Source organism: Trichoderma camerunense, assembly GCF_050948025.1.
Source record: "Trichoderma camerunense strain CBS 138272 chromosome Unknown V8C40scaffold_3, whole genome shotgun sequence".
Lineage (NCBI taxonomy): Eukaryota > Fungi > Ascomycota > Sordariomycetes > Hypocreales > Hypocreaceae > Trichoderma > Trichoderma camerunense.
The window spans coordinates 2050033-2072717 of NW_028145367.1; the positions used below are offsets into that span (position 1 = coordinate 2050033).

General features: G+C 50.0%; 8 protein-coding genes across 8 annotated transcripts; 5 read left to right on the forward strand and 3 right to left on the reverse strand.

Moving 5' to 3' along the window:
* Positions 1–921: 921 nt before the first annotated feature.
* On the forward strand, positions 922–2283 carry V8C40DRAFT_273096 (M4 family metallopeptidase; the record flags this gene model as incomplete). Its single annotated transcript, XM_083220431.1, has 3 exons — positions 922–1528; positions 1593–1918; positions 1972–2283. 3 exons carry the CDS (start codon positions 922–924, stop codon positions 2281–2283), a joined length of 1245 nt encoding a protein of 414 aa, XP_083077316.1.
* Positions 2284–2955: 672 nt separating this feature from the next.
* V8C40DRAFT_262798 (Sec63 Brl domain-containing protein) lies at positions 2956–4065 on the forward strand (the record flags this gene model as incomplete). Its single annotated transcript, XM_083219396.1, has 1 exon — positions 2956–4065. One exon carries the CDS (start codon positions 2956–2958, stop codon positions 4063–4065), a length of 1110 nt encoding a protein of 369 aa, XP_083077317.1.
* A 1444-nt stretch (positions 4066–5509) lies between these two features.
* On the forward strand, positions 5510–7244 carry V8C40DRAFT_149270 (uncharacterized protein). Its single transcript, XM_083211283.1, has one exon. It carries the CDS (start codon positions 5995–5997, stop codon positions 6964–6966), a length of 972 nt encoding a protein of 323 aa, XP_083077318.1. The 5' UTR covers positions 5510–5994; the 3' UTR covers positions 6967–7244.
* On the reverse strand, positions 7222–9273 carry V8C40DRAFT_236526 (SPFH domain-containing protein). Its single transcript, XM_083214059.1, has 2 exons — positions 8605–9273; positions 7222–8533 (listed from the first exon to the last, which is right to left on the reverse strand). The coding sequence occupies exons 1-2, from the start codon at positions 9036–9038 to the stop codon at positions 7750–7752; spliced, it is 1218 nt and encodes a 405-aa protein (XP_083077319.1). The 5' UTR covers positions 9039–9273; the 3' UTR covers positions 7222–7749.
* A 208-nt stretch (positions 9274–9481) lies between these two features.
* V8C40DRAFT_236528 (E2 ubiquitin-conjugating protein MMS2) lies at positions 9482–10937 on the forward strand. Its single transcript, XM_083214060.1, has 3 exons — positions 9482–9924; positions 10142–10347; positions 10467–10937. The coding sequence occupies exons 1-3, from the start codon at positions 9772–9774 to the stop codon at positions 10528–10530; spliced, it is 423 nt and encodes a 140-aa protein (XP_083077320.1). The 5' UTR covers positions 9482–9771; the 3' UTR covers positions 10531–10937.
* A 310-nt stretch (positions 10938–11247) lies between these two features.
* On the reverse strand, positions 11248–14361 carry V8C40DRAFT_149296 (uncharacterized protein). The gene has a single exon (XM_083211284.1). The coding sequence runs from the start codon at positions 13795–13797 to the stop codon at positions 11335–11337; it is 2463 nt and encodes an 820-aa protein (XP_083077321.1). The 5' UTR covers positions 13798–14361; the 3' UTR covers positions 11248–11334.
* Positions 14362–17754: 3393 nt separating this feature from the next.
* V8C40DRAFT_236535 (uncharacterized protein) lies at positions 17755–20236 on the reverse strand. Its single transcript, XM_083214061.1, has one exon. It carries the CDS (start codon positions 19789–19791, stop codon positions 18022–18024), a length of 1770 nt encoding a protein of 589 aa, XP_083077322.1. The 5' UTR covers positions 19792–20236; the 3' UTR covers positions 17755–18021.
* A 137-nt stretch (positions 20237–20373) lies between these two features.
* V8C40DRAFT_236537 (phosphoribosyltransferase-like protein) lies at positions 20374–22601 on the forward strand. The gene is made up of 8 exons (XM_083214062.1): positions 20374–20696; positions 20781–21081; positions 21135–21452; positions 21511–21646; positions 21709–21717; positions 21777–21841; positions 21896–21999; positions 22054–22601. Exons 1-7 carry the CDS (start codon positions 20617–20619, stop codon positions 21956–21958), a joined length of 972 nt encoding a protein of 323 aa, XP_083077323.1. The 5' UTR covers positions 20374–20616; the 3' UTR covers positions 21959–21999; positions 22054–22601.
* The last annotated feature ends 84 nt before the right edge of the window (positions 22602–22685 follow it).

Here is a 22685-nt window from a genome sequence, read left to right on the forward strand (position 1 = left end):
GACTTGGCTTTTGACGTGACGGTTGTACAACACTCATTGGTGGTTAAGGCGAGACGCCATTTGGAACGACGTTTTTACTTTCATGAATGCCATGTCTATAAGAAGCTTAAATAAAATAATCGCGATTCGTAGATTGATGACAGTTTCTTGGTGGAGAGCGTGTATTGCTTCTCAAAGACGCATATGCATATGTGGTGGCTTAAGCACACGTGTAGGCACAAATTGACGATATTGAAAGTGCCGACGAGTAGTATCTGGTATAGAAATGTCATGACTGCGACTTGCTAGGAGGCATGCAAAAGCTGTGGCAGCCGCAAACTTCCATTAAATGTTGCCAGGCTTCGCTATCATCACCATAGCGGGAGAGTCTCAGCAGTGTGCTCATACTCATGGCATGAGACCTGCCATTCATTTCGGACACCAGTGATATTGCTAAACAGCTGTGTTATGCTTGCACTTGTTTGAAACACTTGAACGCATCTATATAATGATTCTGTCCAATGTCTCATGGCCCTCTTCGGGAACTCTGCTCCAAAGAGGCCTGGAAACGAAGAAGCCCTCCACTCTTGTGAGGTTCTCACGAATAAAACTCTATTAGTTCGACCTTGCGAGTGTTGTACGTTCCTGCTGTCTTTGAACAAAGATACGGCGTGACTGACATGACGTGGCTCAGGCATCTCATCAGCTGTGGAAGGCACAACCATCGTCTCTCGCAGTTGACAAGATGCGTTTTGATATAAAAAGGGAAAGAGCATCTCAGGATCATGAGTTTGCCTCTTCATACCCAACACAATTGCATCAACACACATCAACACACACTCCATCATCATCACTACAATCACCGGCTTACTGTGGTATTGCGTTATACTCCCTGGAATCACATTATTTTTATCATACCGTTACCATCTCAACATCTCCACCATGTCCTATCGCTGCTACATCGTCCCTCCTCACCTCCTCAAAGCCATTGGTGAATCCTCTCATAACCCCGACACCATCCGTGAAGCTGCCCGAGCTGCCCTTCAGTCTCATCACGCCTTTACTGCCAAACGCAAGAGCCACATCGAGGCAGTGATACAGAGCCGACGCAGCAGCCGTGGTCCACCACCCACTCGCCCCTTTGTTCCCGCCCATGTCCTTCGCCATATATCAGAATCGGAGCACGTGGACGAGGAAGCCCGGGCACGCGCTGCGAGAGACCTAGAACATACCCTTCATCTTGAGTCACGAGCAAAGCATCGTGAAGGAGAGACTCAGCTCGCGGCAGAAGTAGCAAAACTCGGCAAAGATGCGCCACAGCGATCAATCTACGATGCAGAGCATACCTCAAGCGAGAGACAATTGCCTGGTAAGCTCGTTCGGGCTGAGGGTGACAAGGCGGCCAAAGACAAGACTGTCAATCAGGCATATGACAATGTCGGAACAGTTTTGGAGTTTTACAAAGACAAGTTTAAGTGGAACTCCATTGACAACAAAAACATGGATGTTATCAGCTCTGTCCATTTTGGTCAACAGTACGAGAATGCTTGTAAGTGTTTGATCGATAGCCCTGCTTCAACCCCAACTTATTGCACTGGCTAACACGAGAGCAGTTTGGGACTCGGAAGAACGGCAAATGGTGTTTGGAGACGGCGGCGAGTTCCTCAGCAACTTTACTGGCTGCATCGACGTTATCGGGCACGAGTTGACGCACGCAGTTACTGAACACACAAGCGCCCTCGACTATCAGGGACAACCAGGTGCCTTGAATGAGCATATTTCCGACGTATTTGGCATCATGATAAAGCAAAAGGTGCAGGATGAAACATCGCAAAATGCCGACTGGCTCATCGGCGAAGACTGCATCCTTTCCGGTGTCAAAGGCGTTGCTCTTCGAAGCATGAAAGCCCCTGGAACAGCATACGATGACCCTCGATTTGTGAGTTGCAGAATGTTATCCCCCATATCATTCGAGACTGACAATTTGAGTAGGGCAAAGATCCCCAAGTCGACAACATGAAAGACTATGTCACAATGTATGAGGACAATGGCGGTGTACACATCTACTCTGGCATTCCCAACAAGGCCTTTTACCTGGTAGCCAAGGCATTCGGCGGCTACTCTTGGGAAAAGGCCGGCCAGATTTGGTGGAAGACGATGCGGGGCGGCAAGGTGCCTGAGAGTTCCACGTTTCTCCAATTCGCTGATGCTACCGTCGATGTTGCCAAGAAGGAGTTTGGCGAGGATGTGGCCAAGACGGTTCGGAAGGCTTGGGATGATGTTGGCGTGCGCAGGAGCATCTAGAGGAGAAGCCCGGGTGGCTGGTGCACCATTCTCTAGACACTTGTCTTGCTACGATTCCCCCTATGATGTAGCCGCTCCCTAAGTTGTCCTTCTTTTTTCTCCTCGATTACCGATAGTTTGAATTGTATCCTTCCAAGACTGAGGCCTAAATGATGGGCTTTCTCATGTGCTTGTCTAACTTGGTCATCGTGATAAGAGTTTGCCAGCGCATCATCACTATACGCGCTGAATAGCCTCATTATCTCAGCGATGGCTGATTGGGTGAAATCATTTTCAATATTGTAATTTATTCGATGAGGAATGATAGACATATTTATTGCATGTAATCAGCATGGAGAATCGAGTGTCTGACCAAAGATAAGATAGGGTTACCACTGAACGACCAAGGGAAGGAGCAAAGGGTCAAATGAAGAGCAGAGCGAGTTTTGGGAAGGGGGTACCTGCTTGGAATCGAGCTCTAGCACCTGAAACAAAAGACAGATGTGAAAATCTCTCCGCATTTCCAACTTCTGGCAATTCGTCTCCTTTCTCTGCTTCACTTAGAATATCTGAGTGAGAATCATTTCACATCATTTACCAATATTTACTGCGTTTCTTAATCACTATTACCCATCACCAGACAGCTGCACCGACCTGGGCAAAACTTCATATCACAAGGCCAAAGACAGCACGATGGCTTCTTTCTTCACGCCGCTCAACCGCAAGGTCGACCAGAGAGCGCCGCCTTCTACTCCAGCGGATGAATCGCAACAAGAAATGCCCCAGCAAACGTCCCCCATTACTGTCGGAAAGATGGAATCGCCACAACACAACGAGATCAGACTTCGTTACCAACTCTCACTGCCTACCCTTAGATCGCTTTCTGCAATTGACAAAGCGCCCGACCGACGAAAGGTTCTGCAGACTGCGTGCGGCGCAACAGAGTTTCGATCTTTCCCAATAAGACAAGCGGAAAAAAACCTGTTTCGAGAAATCAACGATCATACAGGAATCCCCTATCCAATCAACGGGCCTGTCACTGAACCTTGGCACAAGGTGTTTTTGCTCATTCAAATTGATCTCTCGCGAGGAGGATGGCCCAACAAGATATCTGCCAATGGTCGCAAAGAGCTTATGCGAGACAGCGGCCGTATTTACATCGTGATGGATCGTGTATTGAGATGCCTTGCCGATATCCTTGGAGAGAGGGAAGACGGCAGGGGAGTCACTGTCACCTTGGATGTTCTCAGGAGTGTTCATGCAAAAGTATGGGAAGGCTCCGAAATGGAATTGCTACAGGTCGAAGGGATTGGCGCTGCAAAGATGAAGCGCCTTACTGATGCAAACATCAAGACCATCAAACAACTTGCCGGATTGGAATTTTACCACATTGAACGGTTGCTTAGCAGAAACCCACCCTTTGGGCATCAGATGTTAAATCAGCTATCAGGATTCCCACTGCTTCACCTGCAGGTTTCTGTGATATCCAGTTATAATCCTGCTCAGGATAATAAGGAAGACGCTAGCATGTCAGGACCCTGTCAATCTTGGGTGACGAGAATCGTACTGGGGTATAGCAATGACATTTTACCGACCTGGTGTAAAAAGAGTCCGTGGGCAACTTTAGTGATTGAAGGAGATGATGGTCGGCTCCTATGGTTTTGGAGGGGAAGCGTGAAAAGGATGGAGGGCACCAAGATCATGTTTGTCTGCCTGAATGCCAAGAAGGGAGAGAGCGTCAAGGCCACATTTGCTTGTGAAGGCATTGTAGGGACTCTCGTACGATTTACACTGACCATCTAAAACCTACTAGTAGCCGCATGTATACCAGATTTGCATCTCAAATTGGTAGGTGAGAAGGTTCTTCTCATGCTCTCACACCACTACTTTATCATTGTATCGAAAAAAAGTACTGATATATTAATAACTTTACGAAATAGCCAATGCGGGTGACCGACAATACAGAGCTGTGCCTTGAGGAAATTGGAAGGAGATTTTTGACCACTCTGGCTTGCAGCTGTTGAAACCAATGCAACGACCGGTCTGCTTTTGCTTTTAGCGCATATGCAAGGCAGACTGCCCCGACCTCATTGTCGCTGACAACTCACAGACAGACTAATTTCAGCCGCAATTAACCTGGCTAGCCCCCCCTCCGTAAGGGAGGAGGAATTCTATGCCGAGCCCAAGAGAGAGAGAGAGAGAGAGAGAGACAGAGAAGAAAAAGAAGTCCAGAGTGGGCGAGTCGGGAGAGCTTACAAGAAAATAATAAGAAGAAAGAAAACCAACCTTCACTTACACTCGAAAGACAGCATCGAAACTATCCAAGAAGAAGAGACTTACCGAGACTCTCAGGCTACGAGCTATACTCCCCTAGACCGGAGCCTGATTCAGCCCGATGGAGTTTTCCCGGCAGTCGATGCATGAGGAACATTTCAGCTCCATGGCCACTTGCTGCTTGCCACTGGGAAACAAGTCTCATGGGCACCCCTTCACGACTGGCACAAATACGATATACGATCTAGTTGGCGAGCGCCTGTCGGCTGAGGCTTGTGCTGGCCTTAGTCTTGTAGCTAAGCTTAAGTGCGTCTCCACTGCGACATCCGGCTTGATTACTTTTGCCTGTTTACTGCCGATGGTATCAACGAGAGCGGCCCAAGTACACGGCAAAAGTTTGGATTACAAGTCCAACATTTGCATGTTCGCACCTAGTTGAGGATAATGGCTGCTGGAGGCAACGAGATCGAGAGACGGTCTGTCGGTGAATGCTCTCCAGGGCCTAGAACTTGACGATGCGAGTGCCGGAACATTGCTGGGGTATATCCACAACCCATTGGGCTGCTTCATAGGGAGATCATCCGCAACGGTCTGGCCCAACCCTGGTCAACAACCGACTATCGCTGGCATTATGGAGGCTAGAGTGATCCCATGTCTCACGTCCTATAAAACCATCCAACTGTTGCCTCGCACTATTCCCAGAACTGCTCATCCCGTCCACATGGTCCCTGCGAGCTGAAAGAATCAACCCCGCTCTCTATTTTCCTTCCCTCTCTGGGCTCCATCGTGGGAGGCAATTGTTATTCTTAGTCACCGCGACTTTCTATTGTCACTGGCAAACACAACGCATGACGGCAGACCTGACCGCCTCAGTGGGAAGGGAGCGGGAAGAATCAGCCACCCACCCTCCTCAACTTGGGTGTCATTGCTCAATAACTCAATGGCCAAGCAATGCCACATGAAGCCATTTGGCTGGGCTGCATGAATATGGGCAGTAGCTCAAGCCACCGTTTGAACCATAACACACTGGCATGAGGCTTCCTCTGCCCTACTGGGAATACTTGGCGAAATGGGCTGAGGGATTAGTGCCGGCATGGGCCTTGCCATGACTCCAAGCCGTCCCTGAGCTTCACCAATCAAGACTGGATGGATTGTCGCTTGTTTTTCGACCCCTGGACAGGATTGCCTGCTAGCTTGTGATGGCTTCTTCTGAAGCCCAATGGGTGTATGAGAAGTCCAGGGCTACTGCAGGAGATTTGAAAAAGGAAATTGCTGAGAGTCCCTTTTTGCAGCTTTGCGTAGCTGCCTATAAAGACGGCTGAAAGCCTGCTTCAACTCTGGTTGTTGCCCGTCTATTGCTATCAAACACTCTTGGGGTCCGAGGCAATCTTTTGGCCAAGCAACATTGTGTGTCGTCCGCTCAATTCTTTCACGACCATCATCCTTCTCTTCTCCATTATGACTGTTTACTCTACTCTTCTCCTGGCTGCAGCTGGGCTCGCCGCCGCCGACAAGCTGGCGGCCATGAACCTCGGTGAGGCCAGTGGTCGAGGCATCACCGTCGCCGCTCCTGGTTCATCAGACTTCGGCGTCCATTCCCCCTTCGGCGTCCACTCCCTTTCCGATGGCTGTGGTATTGGAATGACTACCTGTGATTCCAACTGCATGCCCCTGACCGGTATTTGCTGCGGACTTGGTTCGGGAGCCTACTGCGATATCGGCTACACGTGTGAGTCGGACGGATGTTGTCCTGTTGGCAAGGTCTGTACGGGACCTCCCACGGGCTGTGAGGGTGATCGTGATCTTTGCGGCGAGTTTTGTGTGCCCAAGGGTACTTGCTCAAGCGGTGGAGGTGGAGGTGGAGGAGGAGGCAGCGGAGGAGGTGATGGCGGCTGTCCTACCGGATACGAAGCGTGCGACGACGAATGTATGCCAACTGGTTCAGTCTGCTGCCACAATGGCTACCATTGTGATGCTGGACAGACGTGTACGGCTGACTTCAAATGCCGGATCGGTGGTGGAGGAGGTGGCGGCAGCGGAGGAGGCAGCGGTGGTAGTGGCGGTGATGACCAGACCACTTCCAGAGGAGGATCTAGCGGTTCTCAAACCACCTACAGCCTCTCACCCAACCCTGAGCCTACCCAGCCTCCTACTACATCTTCGACCGAGTCGAACCCCTTTGGCGGCGATGATGCTACCACTACCACCGAGGACAGCTTCCCTGCCCCTACTCAGCCTCTTGCTACCACTTCTAGCAGCAGCAGCAGCAGCAGCAGTGGCGGCAACGGTGGTAGCAACGGCGGATCCAGCGGCGGATCCAGCGGTGGTAGCAGTGGTGGCAGCAATGGAGGCAACGGAGGCAGCAGTGGCTCAATCAATGCTCCCAGCATCCTCGTCGGCCTCCTTGCCCTCGTCCCCTTTGTTCTATAAACGAGTTCTTCGTCATGGTGCTCAGGGGTACCATACACGCAGCCATCACCGGCAAATATGACCGATATTGGCATATACGAGAGTGAAGGACATGATCTGGTAATGATTAATAATGGGATACAATGTTGGTGGAATGGAAATTGAAATTGAAATGATACCTTTTTTCTTTTCTTATATACTCAGGAGGAATCCAGGGGCAGTGTCGGATTTCGACGCCCCATGATAGTCATTAGATATATATACGCAATTCTAATGCTTTAATTTACCTTCACGTACCTATTCTACTCCTCTTTCTATGATTGGACATTGGTCAATTTTCAGCTGCCTCTTATGTACGGAAAGTGGTATTCGCCTATTCATACAAATGTCGTATGTGCCTCTTCCACCACTCCCTTTTTATCATTGTAGTTTTACAAGCTAAAGGATAAAAAAAATGCAAAAGCAAATAGCAAAAATAGCAAAAAATGGTTGTATGATGAGATTTTTTTACAGGGGGGAGAGGGGGGGAAACCAACAAGAAAAAAAAAAAAGAAAAGAAAAATCACACACATGCGAACAAAAACGCGCATTAAAACGCCGTGTCTGCCCAAATCTTTCGCTTTCCCTATAGTGCAGTCGTGACGTGGGCCAACAACGCCTTCCATACTCCCCTCCTTTCTCTCCCCCACGCTCTTCACATGTCCAGAAGGTAAATCCTGTGGCCCCTATTTGGCCCATGCGTTATGATAATTGTAGAAATTGTTTTGTGCTTTCATTTGTACAGCTTGGTGTTCTCTTGCCCTCTCACTTCTTCTCGGCAACCTGGTTGAAGCTCTCCAGCACCTTGTCCTTCAGATCGCCCTTGTTTTCGTTGGCAAACTCTTCCGAGGGCGTCCCTGTGACAGTCTCGGCTTCGCTGCTGGAAGATGAGGGGAGAAGTTGCTTGGCCAAGACCTTTGCCTGAGCCTCGCTGACTTTGCCGTAGACATTGAGACCAGTGGCAATCATACCGCTGATGTCGCCGACATTTCCGGGAACCACAACGGCCGTGCTCTCCTTGGCAAGCTTGCTGAAGGCCTCGACATACTTCTCCGCCACAGTCAAGCTCATAGCGCCCTGGGCTCCGTGAGAGCCCTTGAGAATGCTTGCAGCCACGGCATCAATACCTTCGGCAGTGGCCTTGGCCTTGAGCAAGATAGCCTCAGCCTCACCATCTGCCTCGTTGATGCGCTCGGCACGCAAAGCTTCGGAAGCGAGAATGACACTTTGCTTCTTACCCTCGGCAATGTTGATGGCACTCTGCCGCTGACCTTCGGACTCTAGAATCTCAGCACGCTTGGAGCGCTCGGCGGTGACTTGGCGGTGCATGGCTTCCACGACAGCTCCAGGGGCATGAATATCCCGAATCTCATATCGAAGGCAGGTGACGCCCCAAGCTTGGGCGGCTTCATTGATTGCGGCGGTAATGTTGGTGTTGAGAGCAGCACGCTCTTTGAGGACGTGATCGAGAGTCAGCTGGCCAATTTCGGATCGCATCGTTGTCTGGGCGAGCTGGGAGATGGCATATTCGGCATCTTCAACGCCGTAGCTGGAAACACAGTCTTCGTTAGTATGGACCTTGCTCCTGGTAGTGTAGTGGTAAAGGAGTATGCAACTCACCTAGCCTTGTACGCATCAAACACTCTTGTAAACAAAACACCGTCCAGCTCCAATGTCACATTGTCCGCCGTAATGGCACTCTGACTAGGAATCTCAATTGCCACCTCCTTCAAGCTCTTGACGTATGCAATCCGGTCAATGACGGGCGCCAGGATTGCCAGTCCAGGCTCCAGAATGCGGCTAAACTTTCCCATTCGCTCGACAATCCATGCTGTCTGCTGCGGCACAAAGCGCACAATGGTGTTGGCGGGCAGCCGAGGCTTCTGGAAATATGAGGGCAGAGGACCACCAAAGCTGCCACTGGTGCCGGAGAAGCTGGCGGGGAGGAGAGTGCGTGAAGTCGTAGAGAAGGAGAGATGCGATTGTGGCCGCAGCAGGAGAGCCGTGGTTGTCCTGCCCGCTCGGAGGGCGGCTCTGGGTGGCAATGAGGGCATCGTGGAAAATGTGTGGCTGCGTGTATGTGTGTGCCTGCTTGGGCTAGCCGGTGGCCGAGAGTTGCGGATTGCTCCCTGGTTTGCCTTGGAGCTGCAGCTTGTGCTTGTGTGCTAGCGTATCTCGTATGTCGAATTGAGCTGCAGCAAAGCAGGGAAGACAGCAGATGGCCAAGAGAAGAGAAAACAAAAGGAAAAACTTGAGCTGTCGTACGAGGAACCAAGTGGTGTAGATGGCTATGATTTGTCGTTTCGGGAAATGCTTGCAGGTTGCAGCTTTCGGAGAGCTTCGGTGCTCCCGGCATTTACCCATTCAGCTGCAATCCCCATGGGAAGCACTAACAATGCGCTGAGCCGCAGACAGGACAGGACAGGGTACCTCTGACCAGGTACCCCCGAACCATTCCGTCATATCACTCATTGTCCTTGTTCTCGTTCTCCATAATAGTGATTCGGCATACAAAAACTGCCCCGCGCCAGGAATAGCTGCACAGCGGTGATCCCATACTAAACAAAACCTGCGACAATACGAGTAAAGTGCGATATTTCGACATCATATCTTCTATTTGCGTCTAGATCCGCTCGATCGAAGAGAACAGAAATAAACGCATAGAGACGAGAGAGCCGCCGAGTGGTTACTGCGCCACGCAACTACGAGCAGCAAAGCATCACTCACGCAACCCATCGAGGCGATAAGGAGAGAAGAAAGAAAGAAGGGGAACATAGAACAGGAACCATGTCTGCCAAGGTCCCGCGCAACTTCCGCCTGCTGGAGGAGCTCGAAAAGGGCGAAAAGGGTCTCGGAGCTGAAGCCTGCAGCTATGGCTTGGAAGACGGAGAGGACTTGCTCATGTCCAACTGGAACGGAACCATCCTGGGACCTCCTCATGTAAGGCTGACTCACTGCATCTGCTTTTATTTCCCACAAACGCTTTTCGTCGTCGTCTTATACATGTCTGGACCTGTAAAGTTCGGCAGTCGTATAAGACGAGAGATGGAAAGCTTGATTTCACCCCCTTGGCGTTTGATGCCCGGGAGGACAATACGCTGTTGTCCTTCAGTTCTACATGCAGATCAGGAAAAGCTAACCTCCAATACGACTGCAGTCTGCCCACGAAAACCGCATCTACAGCCTCAAAATGCACTGCGGCGAGAAATACCCCGACGAGCCCCCCTCCATCCAATTCGTCAGCCAAGTCAACCTCCCCTGCGTCAACCCCCAGAACGGCGTCGTCGATCCTAGGCAGCTGCCCTGCCTGGCCCAGTGGAAGCGCGAGAACACCATGGAGATGGTCTTGATTGAGCTGCGAAGGTGGGTTTACATGTCCTTTTTTTCTTTTTCCCTTTGCTCATATTCCCTGTCTTGTTGCTGCCTGGTTCTTGAGCTATTTTGCACTCTCCTTGACCGCTAAAACTGACATGACATGACAGATATATGGCCGCTCCCGCCAACAAGAAGATCCCCCAGCCTCCCGAAGGTTCTACATACTCATAATCACCAAAGGTAATACCAGGGACAGGAGAAGACGAGGAGAAGAGGGGCGTTCGTAGATGGGAAAGGAAACAGGGCAAACAGACACACGGTGGAACCTCTCTTTCAGCCAACAATACATGGTTCCACAAGACCACACACCGTCACTCACGAAGAATTACGTAGCACGTCTTCTTTTAAAGCGCAAAATCTCATCCACAATTTTGTTCAAGAGTTTTGGAAGCACGAAAATTCACATTTCTCATTCCAATCGTCAACTTTCTTCCTCGAATAGTTAAAATTGTTGCACATGAGCAGACCATAAGTTGACGTTAATATGAGCAACCACATGAAAATCCCGTACTCCCCCCACAAGACACCCATTCATTCCATGCCGTTTCTCTCATCCTTCCTTCCCGCTTGCTCCAACCATTAATCCAACCAATAGTTCTTTTGTTTCGCTCCATTCTATCCCCTGTCATGCATAGATAAATAAGAAAGACGGAAAATGAATAAAAGATAAAGAAAAAGGAAAAAGGGAAGAAGCCAAAAGAAGATTCCCTCCAATGACGCAGTTTGCTCCGGGTATCAGCTTGCTTGTGTTTGCCAGCAAGATTGTGACAACCAACCCAATATATATAGCAATGTTCGACATAAAAGAAAAGTGGTAATTAAAAGGTAGTATTAGACGTAAAAATTGTGTGGCGTAGTATTGAACCAGAAGATACTTTGTTGTAGTTTGCGATAATGCAAAATAGTTCGTAATCTCAAGCAGTAGAAAGCATAGGCGTATATCTGAGAGTGATAGCGAGGTTGCGAGTAGTTCGTTTAATCGTCGTCTCCCCACCACCCCATCTCAGGATCTCTTCGCACGAATCCCACGGCACTGAGACGTGCTGTGTTGAGCACAGCGCGACGTTGCTGTCGCGGCTGGAACGTATCATTAGATATCGGACTGTCTGGTCGGGGCACATCTTCACTTCCGTCCTCAGAGAGCCTAGTAAGCTTAGAAGGAGACATAACCTCGGCTTGCATTTGCTGCCGGGCTGATGCTCTACCCTTGAGCTTGGATGTGCGCTTATCCTCGGGATAATCCCACGACGAAACGGCGTGAAAGCCCGACGACATAGCCGCCTCGTCACCGTCGCCCCCGGACTGACTCCATTGGCCACTAGCATGCTTGCTTTGGTCAAGATATACAAGGACATCCTGCTGTTCCTCGTCTGGGCCACGAATGGAAGAGACGAAAGATGCCCTTTCGGATCCGGTATCCGCAGTCAAACGAGAAGGTGCTCGGTAGGGCTCGTCCTCGCCAAATTGATGCTCCGTAATGGGTGCACTCAGCATCGAACTCGCTCCCGATTGTCGTTGCTTCGATCCATGGGATGGTGGCGCGGGGAAGTCAAAGTCGAGCATCGAGTCCGTCACCATTACTTGAGATGGACTTGAGACGTGTCTTCTGCCTTGACGACCGTCCGACTGGGGTTTGCCAGCTGAACCAAGCTGCGACTTCTCACGCATTGCCTGGGTCTTCTTGCGGAGTGCTGATATCAACATCTCCTCTTGACGAGTAAGTGCCATGATACGGCCTTGGCCATTGGAGTCGTCGATGGATGACCGGGCGGATCGTAAATAAAAGTTGACTGAGGATGGACTCAGCGGTGGCGTTGGTTCGTGATCGGGCTGGTCTGATGACGTTGCCGCAGATTCCCGGCGCAACGAGGGTCCCGTTAGCGCTGCCAGTGCCTTTTGGCGATCCAGTTCCGCCTGAGATGGGCGACGAGCTGGCAGAACTGTCGTAGGAACAGAGTCTTCTGCGCCGTAGCCGATCTGACCCGTCATGCCTGACCGTGTCGAGTTCGTAGATCCAACTGAGGGTTTGGGCGAGGAAGCGCGGGAGCCATCTCTAAAGGGCGGATTCAGCCGAGAAGGAGATGGTGACAGTCGCTTTCGCTCGGCGCTAGGAATAGCAATGTAGGTGTTGGATGGCGCGAAGCTTGCCTTCTTATTCTGCATCCCACCTGACTCATGTCCCGAAACCTGTCGTGATCGCGACGACCTCGGTTGGCTGTGACTTGGTGGTTCCGGTAATGGTCGCGTGGGAAGAGGGACGTGGTCTCTAGTCGAGGACTTTTCATCATCCTCGTCCTCTTCCGAGTCTGATGACAAAAGCAACACGCTTTTGTCATGAAAGTCAGCTTCCTGGATGAGCCCGCTGTCGGTCTGCCTGGAAGCCCTAGAAGTTCGAGTATGTCTGCTCGAAACACTTCTAGCACCATCGCCTGGAGACGACGAATATTCCGAATGAGACAATCTTTTCGACTCGTTTGATTCATTGAGGGGCTTGTGAAGCCAATCGAGATTCTGTCGTACTTGCGGTTCCCGCCATTCAGATTCACCCTGGCCGCGACCGTCTGTTTGGTCCTTCTTGTAGACAGGGCTACCCATGACATCAAAGTCATCATCCATAGCGTTTCGGAAGGTCATCTGCTCATAGTGGTCATATAACGTGGAGAGCCCGTTGTCTGAAAGTTGTGTAGTCATTCGGCGGGCTTCTCCAGCGTTTGATGGCGAGGCATCAGGCACCAAAGACCTGAAGCTGTCCTTTGTCCGTCGTTTGAACATGCCGCGTAGGTCGCTCTGCCGATGGGACACTGTGGAATAGGGAGATGACACCGTCGGGGTTTTTATCGAATGGTTAGATGCACTGGGATTGAAATTGTCCGGCTCTTTTCTTGACATCCGGGGAGACGGTCCTATTGCAGTAAAGTCGAGTTTGGGTGGCTTCTTTCTTAACTTGGAAGACTCGTCGGTATCGGGGAAAGCATGCGGGTTTGATGAAAAGGCAGTGTTCATGAGTGGAATCGAGGCTTGTCGTGAAAGAGAACGGGAATGTTTTGATTTGTCGTGCCAAGATTTAATGGTGGAAGACGACTGGGCTTTCTTGAGAGTACCGGACGAGTTCTTTCCCCCAAAGTTCATGCTATCGGTAAGGGCACTCAGCCTCAGGTTCGAAGGGGACGGTCCGCGCTCTTTTCTCCGATCATCATCAGTTCTTGTCATCCTTGTTTGGCGTAGATTCAAATCCAGATCGCTTAGGGTCTTGTCTTCGTACATACCAACACTGACGGTTGGCGGCGGGGCGTCATGAATCGAAGAAGAGTCGAAGCTGAGCGGCGTTGAACCCAAGATTTTATGAGCTTTACTCATAGGCATCGCGGGCATTGGCTGCTGCTGCTGGGGCTCCTGCGGCTTCTTACGTGCCGGCCGGGAAAAGTTGAACTTCCTCATCCTGTAAGATTTCCCCCAAGGCGCCTGGATTAGAAAAAAAAAGGAAAGAAAAAAAAAAGAAAGTTCCGTCCCAACCCTGGTAATCGAAACACTATTACTCCGTCATCTGACAAAATGTTTTAAATAATGTATGTAAGAGCCGAATTAAGTCTGTGCAGCTGTATTTTTAAACTCCAGGGATTCCAAGAATTCGGTTGAAACGTCGAGAGTGTGAGGTGGTTACGTCGGCGAGTTCGCAATCGCAGAAAAAGGAAATCTGGTGGTGGATTTGTCGTTCGCGAATTCCGATTGCCAGTGGGACCCTGATCCAATCGCGGATTTTCGCCTCGCTTTGGCCGTGATAGAAATCGCAAAGCGAAGAAGCAAACAAGACGACGCGCAGCAGAGCACACGATTCCTCCGGCTGGGAGGCGCGTGGTAATGGCGGGGAAAGATGCAAGTTTGTAAAAGAGACAGGCAAGATCGGGAATGGGGGCTCTCGTGTAAATGAACAAAAGCTGCGGGTACCGCCTGGGATGTGGTGAAGCGAGGTCTAGTGTTCTGCCATGCTGAATTAGACCACTGCAGAATCCGCAGTTAGTCTCCACAGTCTAATTACCTGGAGCAATATAGCCAATGCGACCAGCCGATCAGAATGACCAGGGAGAGCCAGATGCGAGGATAAGGCCGTGGGCAATTGTCAAGCCAGCCCGGCCGTGCGTGCTTGTCGTTCTGTACTTGTAGGTACGTGCTCCGTACAGTACTGTATGATGGAACAAAGAGAAGCGGTCCAGGAAACGATGCGATTGCGGGCAATGGTCGAAGCGAGCCTGTCCCTTTTCCTCCTCTTGCAGTTTCCCTTGGTCGCAATTGGGAAGAACAAGCGAGAGAAGCAGGCCTGGCTGAATCACGAGGGGAGGGAAATGGCGCTGCCGTCAACAACAAGATGGGAGTCTCAGACGATGTCGACAACCTTGCAGGGCCTGGCGCCGGATCACCGACTTGGATGCAACACCATCGTCTCCTCAAAGGCAAGGGTTTGTCGAGCTACCGCTTCCCGCTGCAGGCTCGAAGGCAATTGACCGGCAGTAATGGTGATACCACCTGCACCAACATGCAAGTACTTTGTATCACAACCACATCCGCGGTGCTGGACTCCGTACTACTGGAGTAGCGTGTGCTTGTCGGGTCGGTGCTAAGGGCGCGTTGCTGGACTTGTAAGAACTTCTGGGACATGGCCATTTAGCCTACCGGCGCACACCTGAATCCCACTCGTCGGGAGCAACAGCTCCTCTCCTTAGGGCAACACACGGGCTTGTGCATTCCATCAATGCTTCGCGTCGGTACTCGTACTTGGCACCTCTCGAATCACTCGAATCATCTCGGACTGAGGCCTTGTTGGGGTGACGCTAGCCACGATCTCCACGGTAGACCCATGCAGTCTCTGTCTCCCTGTCACCACCTGGTCCGGGCACGATAGGCTTGCATGCTTGCAGACTTTCCTGTACGAGTACGCGACTTGGAGCGAGAAGCAATCAATGGAAGCACGCAATGGTTTGAAAGCGTGAAATCGGCTCGTTCCACCACACTGTGTGTCTGGGCTTGTTTGGCCCATCCGTCTGCGTCTTGCCCTCGGCCCGTGACTGTGCGCACGATGGCATCCAAGCCGATTTGAGTCGGTGTCGCCTGCTGACCAGGCATTGGCTGTCTAATTTCCGCGGGGGGGCCGTCTTTGGGGGCTTCTCAGCCTTTCTGCAGTGCGATGCAACACATGGCCAGTAATGTGATGACTCTCGGTTGGTGGCAACGAGCGAGCAGCGCAGAAATGGGAAATGAGGAGTGAAGTCAAGACCAGCAGCAAGCAGGGGTTCCCCTTCTCAGGTCCATCCTGGGTGCCTGAGGTCGGCGGACATCCCCTGCACGGGCCGTTATAGTCAGGTAGGGGCTGCTTTCAGGCCCTTGGCGCACCGGGAAGCCCAGACGAACCACTGAAGCCGCTGGAGGATGCCCAAAGTGATCAATCAGCATTTGCACCTCAGTCAAATGACCTCCAGTGTGCTTGAATCTCAATCGCATCCATGCATTGAAATCTCACCGCTGCAAATTCTCACCATGATTGCCCGACTCTATCTACATCGTATACCCGCAGTACTGTATCTGCTACACAAGATGCAAGAGGAGGGATACCGCTCCTAGATCAGCTGTTGCGGAGCTTGCCGATATCGACTCGGCTCCTCCGCCATTTTACATGCATTTCTAATTTGATGTACTTGTAGACTGCAGCAGTGATTACGCCATTTGATTCACACGAGAACAACAACAGCTGAGACATCTCACAGCAAGCGTCCTCCATCCTCCTCTTCCTCCTCCTTCTGCAGGGAAATCGAATCCGACAGGCTTGTCCCTCGCACGCTTACCTTGAGTCTGGGGCGCCCACGTGTCTCTCCCCATCTGCGTTAGCTATCCCGCTGGCAGTAGGGATGGAGCATCAGCTCGTGCCTCAGCGTCTCATTGGGTCCGTCCGTGTCTTTAATGCCCGTCCGTCAATTGCCGTATCGGCAGTTCCATCAATCTCACCAACAGAAAAGTTGGTGTGCTGTCGCGGCTGTGATATGTTCATATCATGTCTAAAGACCAAATTGCTCGAACCACGCAAGTTTCTCTACTCGGCAAGTTGATATACCAATTTCGCCCGATGAGATTAACGACGGTCGCCGGGATGTGTCGAACTAATCATTGCCATCCTTTTGTCTGTTGGCGAGATATGACATCCTCCTTGCCAATACGAGGCAGAAATGCCTGCGTATGAGTACCTACCCAGGGTTCAATACAGGGAGCATTCGATAAGTGTGTGTTATATGCAGGGAAAACACAGCCTGATCCTCACAGGGCAAGGGAAGACGGCAGATCGCCAGTCCTCTTGTAGACCAACTCCCCGGCCAAATAAATGACCAAATGCATCGACAAGGTGCTAAGCTGCCTAAGAGATGACATCGTCAGCGCTTGCTAGCAGTCATGATAAGCTTTGCTGATGGCAAATATGGCATCATCAGTTGTTGAGGCTGTACTCATGTGTATGTTTGCACTCACAGCCTGAATGTTGTTTCATCGCGCAAATCTCAGCCCGCTACGATCCGTTTGTCCGCTGTTAACCCCGTTTCTTTGCCGTTTGATTGAAACCAGAAACATTCATTGTTTTGTACTAGCAATCTACAGCTCGAGCCCTCCAATTTAAAATCCGGTGACATTGCCCTCAAGGGAAGAGCGTGTGGTGTGGTTCACTCCACCTCACAGAAATCACGTCAATCCTTTGTGTCGACATGAATATCAGTCGTCGCCAAGAGGGCAGCAACAAAAGTAAGACAATCTGATTGTCAATTAGCCATGCAGAATATTCCTTACCAACGCTACTGTGCCGTCCATCTTCAACGTCATTTTCTTTTTCCTTGTCCGTTCGCGCGCGTGATTCGTCCCCTTATCCATGTCCATATAATTACGGCTCAATGCGGAGCCCGCTGACTTGCCGGAATGGGATCGATCTATTGCTGCACGTACCTTTGACTGGTCCGTTCACCACATATACAGCTTTGTTTTTTTTTTTCCTTTTTCTTTCGGGCTCGCCTTGTTTCTCTTTTTGACTCGTTACTTGTACGAATCTGGAGGTGGGCGCTGGCTTAGACGATCCCTATGCAAGTTATCGGCCGTGCCATGTGTTCAAAGTGATCTGTGTGGCCTCAAGTCTCAGTCAGCCACAGCCTAGCCCCTCGAGCTCATTTCAATTTCCAGTAGCCTGACGTCTTAAGGGAAAACAGAATACGGAGTGCAGGGCTATTTATTATGTGAATGACTCGATCCCAGGGTGGAGGCCGCTACGGTGGGAATTGATCCATTAATTGTGTCTTCGCCACAAGCCGAGGTGCCTCGACTCATTAGTTCTGCATTTGACAGCTGCTCCATGCCGGGAGATGTGGAAAGATGGGAAATAATAAAACGTTTATTGACAACGGCACTACAGTATTTGTAATTTCAAGCTCTGCTGGGCATACTAAACTTTATTGCTAGGTAGTTGAATGAGTGTCTCAGGGCTCTTTCCTTGCTGCGCATGACATCAACAAAGCTTCAAAAATCGGGCTCGATGTTCCTTGTCCTATGTTACCTCTACCGTCTTCAGATAAGAATATATGCTGAAAACCCAATAAGTTCGCCGTTATCATTTATATACGATATCGTGTTAGTCGTGACGCATCACAATGCTAGAAAAGAAGGCCACCAGTCCTGATCTTTTCCAATGCTTAGTCTATAACGAAACCACCATTCTTGAGACTTAGGAGCAGATTCAACAGCCTCTTGGATTCTTCGCGTCCGGAATTTGACCTTGACTCCTCGCCCATTCATCCCGTCAAGCATACCCCGGGCAAACTGCCGCCACCACTCGAGGACTTCCACATGCTGGCGAGCTGTAGCGATGTATATGACTTCCTCGGCATCAAACAAGACATTGTCATCGCCTTGCAGCTTTCGCCACGTCTCCAAGACGTGGACGTGTCCCCACCGGCTAGCTGTAAAGGCTACACCACCGCTGTAACCCATTTCAATGCCAGAAGCATGCCACCATCGTAGCACTTTTGCTTGACCATTCGTGGCAGCCCATAAGAGCGACCTGCCAGTCTTCAAGACGATATTGTGGTCCAGGGCAGCAGCGTCGCGCCACCATTCAAGGACCGAGATGAGGCCGTTACCGCTCGCCTGTTCCAGTGAGACCTTGGTGTATAACAACGGTAACCCCGATTGATTCCACCACTGCAAAATATGCACGTGGCCATTCTTACAGGCTCCATCTATCGCCTCGGTATCGTATACATGGCGATTCTGGAAGTGGGGACTGTTTTTCCAGTAATCCAAGACATTGACCTGAGGATAGTATGCAGACGCTTTGGTTGGAAGAAAGGCCCCATCGAATGCCTTGAACAGCTGGGGATGGTTGCTTTCCAGATAAGTGAGCACCTTAACTAAAGCGAATCGTGTGATGAGTTTCACAACCAGCACTGGTAAAATCTGGAAATCGTCTGGTGCTTGTGATAACTTCCGACAAATGGCAGCCGTGTTGCATGTAAGGACGGTCCGCTCGAGTTCATGTGAGTAGATGAGCAAAGGATCGCTCAGATCTTCGACTCGTGTGTTCCATTCTGTTGGCACAGATAGACTGGTGTTGATACCAAGCGCAGCGGCAAGCTCCCAATCACCTGTGAAACTCAACACTTTGCTCCATAACTCGAATGGTAGCCCTGGCAAAGTAGTTGCATGAAGTTCTGACATGGCAACGGCTCTCCCTGTTGTTTCCCCATCGCGGCCAAGATTTAATAAATCAGCCTGGTTTTGGATAAGATCAAGCAAGTCTCTGAATCCACTCCAGTTCGTTGCCTGCTGTGGATGTGCTGCATCTTCATAGTGCCACAGTATGGGCTGCATCACACGGATACATGGCCATTCTCTCTGAACTTCACCCAGTTGCTGTTGGACTAGAGGACTCAGCCATGCGCTGTCGTCCATTCCAGGTACCATGATACACCCCTTTTGAGCCTCGTTCCAGCTTCTCAGAAGGTCATCAAGAAAAGTGTCGCCTCCGCCCACCAATAGGGTTTCAATTTTTCTGATATCTAGCGGCACACAAACCAAGAGGTCAGCCCATTCAACTAGGTCGTGTATATTTAGCCCAGTATGTTTAGAAGATACGTCTTCCGGGCCGAGTGGTTCTTGAACAATGGGCGTGTTTTGGATGGTAATAATGAGCTGATTCAGCCTTGGTGATGGATCGTCAACCACCGCCCTCATCTCTATACGACGATCCTTAGAAAGCCGAACCACGAGTGGTTGAGCCCAAGACGAATGCCGCGTGCCCGTGGCAGTGATCAGCAGCCGCAAGGGGCGGCTTTTCAGTGAGTCTTCGCGCAGAGAAAAGCAAGCCATCATGTCGGTTGCACTGGGCCGCGGAGACTGATGAGATTGAGACTGCATGATGAAAGAAGCAATTATGACGACACACTATGCTCTGTATGATGAAGCGCATATAGATATCATGTATACTCTTGTACAGTCCTTTGGATGGCAACCAATGTTTCAATTATCAAAGCCAGAGCTATCATAGAAGAATTGGCCTATCATTGGACTCTTGATGGATTTGATTCGGTATGTGTCGTCATGGAGCCTTTGCCGAACATCTCACGGCATGCTCTGAAGCGCAGCTTTCATCATGTATCTCATCGAGTTGCTGTCGTCGACAGAAGCGAGGTTCACAAGATGAGAAAAATATTGTATAAAAAAAATAAAATAGGAAAAAAACACCAATTGTTACATCGCCCGGCCTCCGTAGCCCCGGCGAGAATGTTTCCAATTCTCACGGTTCAAGGGAAGCTGCTTCTTATCGTCGATGTAACTGTGCGGTTCATGTATGTGATAGGCCGAAGATCCGCATTCAAGCTCGATAGTTGTGCTCGGCAATTCATACAGTGCAAAAGAGGCGTAACCGGCTGTCACATGACCGCCCCAGCGTCAAGACTCATCCTAAACTCATGTACTTGGTACGTGCAAACTTTCATCGAAAAAAAGTCAATTTAGCAAGAGTCATGCCGATTTCAGCTTCAAACAACTTATAACTGCGCGTTCTACAATCGCCAGCGAGCAACTTTAGCTTCCTCTTTTGATTCCTTCATATCGAGAATCAACACTTGCGTCTTTGCTGCCTCTGCACACCACCCAATCCTGCTCGCCCCCACTCTTTTTTTTCTCTTCTTACTTTTTTTCTCTCTCCGGCAGAAGGGACTTCTGCTACCCTCTTTAACGATGTTGGACCAAATGGCAAACGAGATCAAGTTAATCTCTGGGAGCTCCCACCCGGAGCTTAGCGCTCTGGTGGCTAGTCGGTATGTCTCGCAAGATGGTCGTTGAACGAGATATGAGACAAATAGCGCCAGACGTCACTTGACTGATGACTGATTCTGCGGCAGACTTGGCATCAATATCGCCAACACCATGAGCCTCAACTACTCCAACCAAGAGACGAGTGTTTCCATTGGAGAGTCCGTGAGAGACGAGGATGTCTTCATCCTGCAGTCGACAGCGCCAGGTGACGTCAACGATGGCCTCATGGAGCTACTCATCATGATCCATGCTTGCCGTACTGCGTCTGCTAGACGTATCACGGCCGTCATTCCTAATTACCCCTACGCTCGCCAGGACAAGAAGGACAAGTCCCGTGCACCCATTAGCGCCAGACTGATTGCAAACATGCTGCAGGTGTCCGGCTGCGTGCGTTAAGCCAACCTCTTTTCGATTCTGATCAAGAAGCTAACATGTGGTAGAACCATATCATTACTATGGACCTGCATGCCTCACAGATCCAGGGGTTTTTTAATGTGCCCGTAGATAACCTGTATGCTGAGCCATCTGTCCTGCGGTGGATCAGTGAGAACCTGGACGTTGAGAACTGCGTCATCGTCTCTCCCGATGCCGGCGGTGCGAAGCGCGCCACCTCACTTGCTGATCGTCTCAACACTGGATTTGCTCTGATTCACAAGGAGCGCCCGCGGCCTAATGTTGTCGGCCGCATGGTGCTTGTGGGTGATGTTCAGGACAAGGTAGCTATCCTTGTGGATGACATGGCCGATACCTGTGGAACTGTAAGTGATTTTACCTATTTCCTGATTTCGTAATCATGCAATTAATGGCCTTTAATAGCTGGCCAAGGCGGCAGAAACCCTCAACGCCCACGGCGCTCGCCAAGTTTTTGCTATTGTCACTCATGGCATCCTCAGCGGTACCGCCATTGACACCATTAACAACTCCCATCTATCTGGCCTTGTCGTCACCAACAGTAAGTAACTTTTAATGAAAATGTACCCTGTTCTGATAAACACATTACTAACATGTGACTAGCCGTTCCTCGTAGGTTTCATCAAATTCGCCCATGCAAGCATCTAGAGTCTAATCATGTGTAATGTTAGTTGGCGATAAAACTGAGCGATGCCCTAAGCTCAAGGTCATTGATGTGTCCGGCACACTTGCTGAGGTACGCTCATCTCTGCCAAATACTCTTTTTATTCTATACACTAACTTGTCTAAGGCTATTCGACGAACCCACAATGGCGAATCGGTGTCATACCTTTTCACCAATGTTCCCGTCTAAACGACTTGATGGGTTGTTATTTTGTTTGGTTAAACTCTTTAGTATGTGAAGACATATTTTTTTGATTCCAGAGGCTCTGCTAATGCTTTCCGAAGCTGTTTGTCTTGGTTGGCGACGATTAGATACTCGACCAACCAGTGCTTAGGATAATTAGGTGCACCGAATTCCTTTTTTGGGAGAAAGTTTCTTCAAAGTGTCAAGGATGGTTAGATTGATCTCCATATGGGTATTGGAAAACACGATCCTAGCTATTTAGGGTACTACCAGAAGCTTCGTCATTACTTAAAATGCTGGTACTATTCGCAGAGCCGGTTCTGCCTCCAAAGCCGGAGAAAGTATTTTATACCAGGCCGGCCCATGCAAACAATGCTGCAACTACTAGATGCTGCTATGGGATTTGATTGAGAACAGAGAGGGAGACGATTGGATGATTTTTATGGTTACAGAAAACGAAATGCATTGGGCGTAAGGGGTATGAAAATTTTAGCAGAGACAAAAAGACTGAGAGCAACACACATGAATTTTTTAGCGGGTGACTCACGGCTGCTCTCTCCGTGTAGGTTTGTGTATATAAGATAGTCCGCTATGCTTGAAGTTACCAATTTTCAAGATATAAAAGCGCAAAATAAGATGATATTTGAGGATGTTCTCTTGTTCTACTAAATTGAAACGCAATAGAAATTCACCAGATGATAGGTACTTTGCAAGGTATGCCAATGAATGAAGC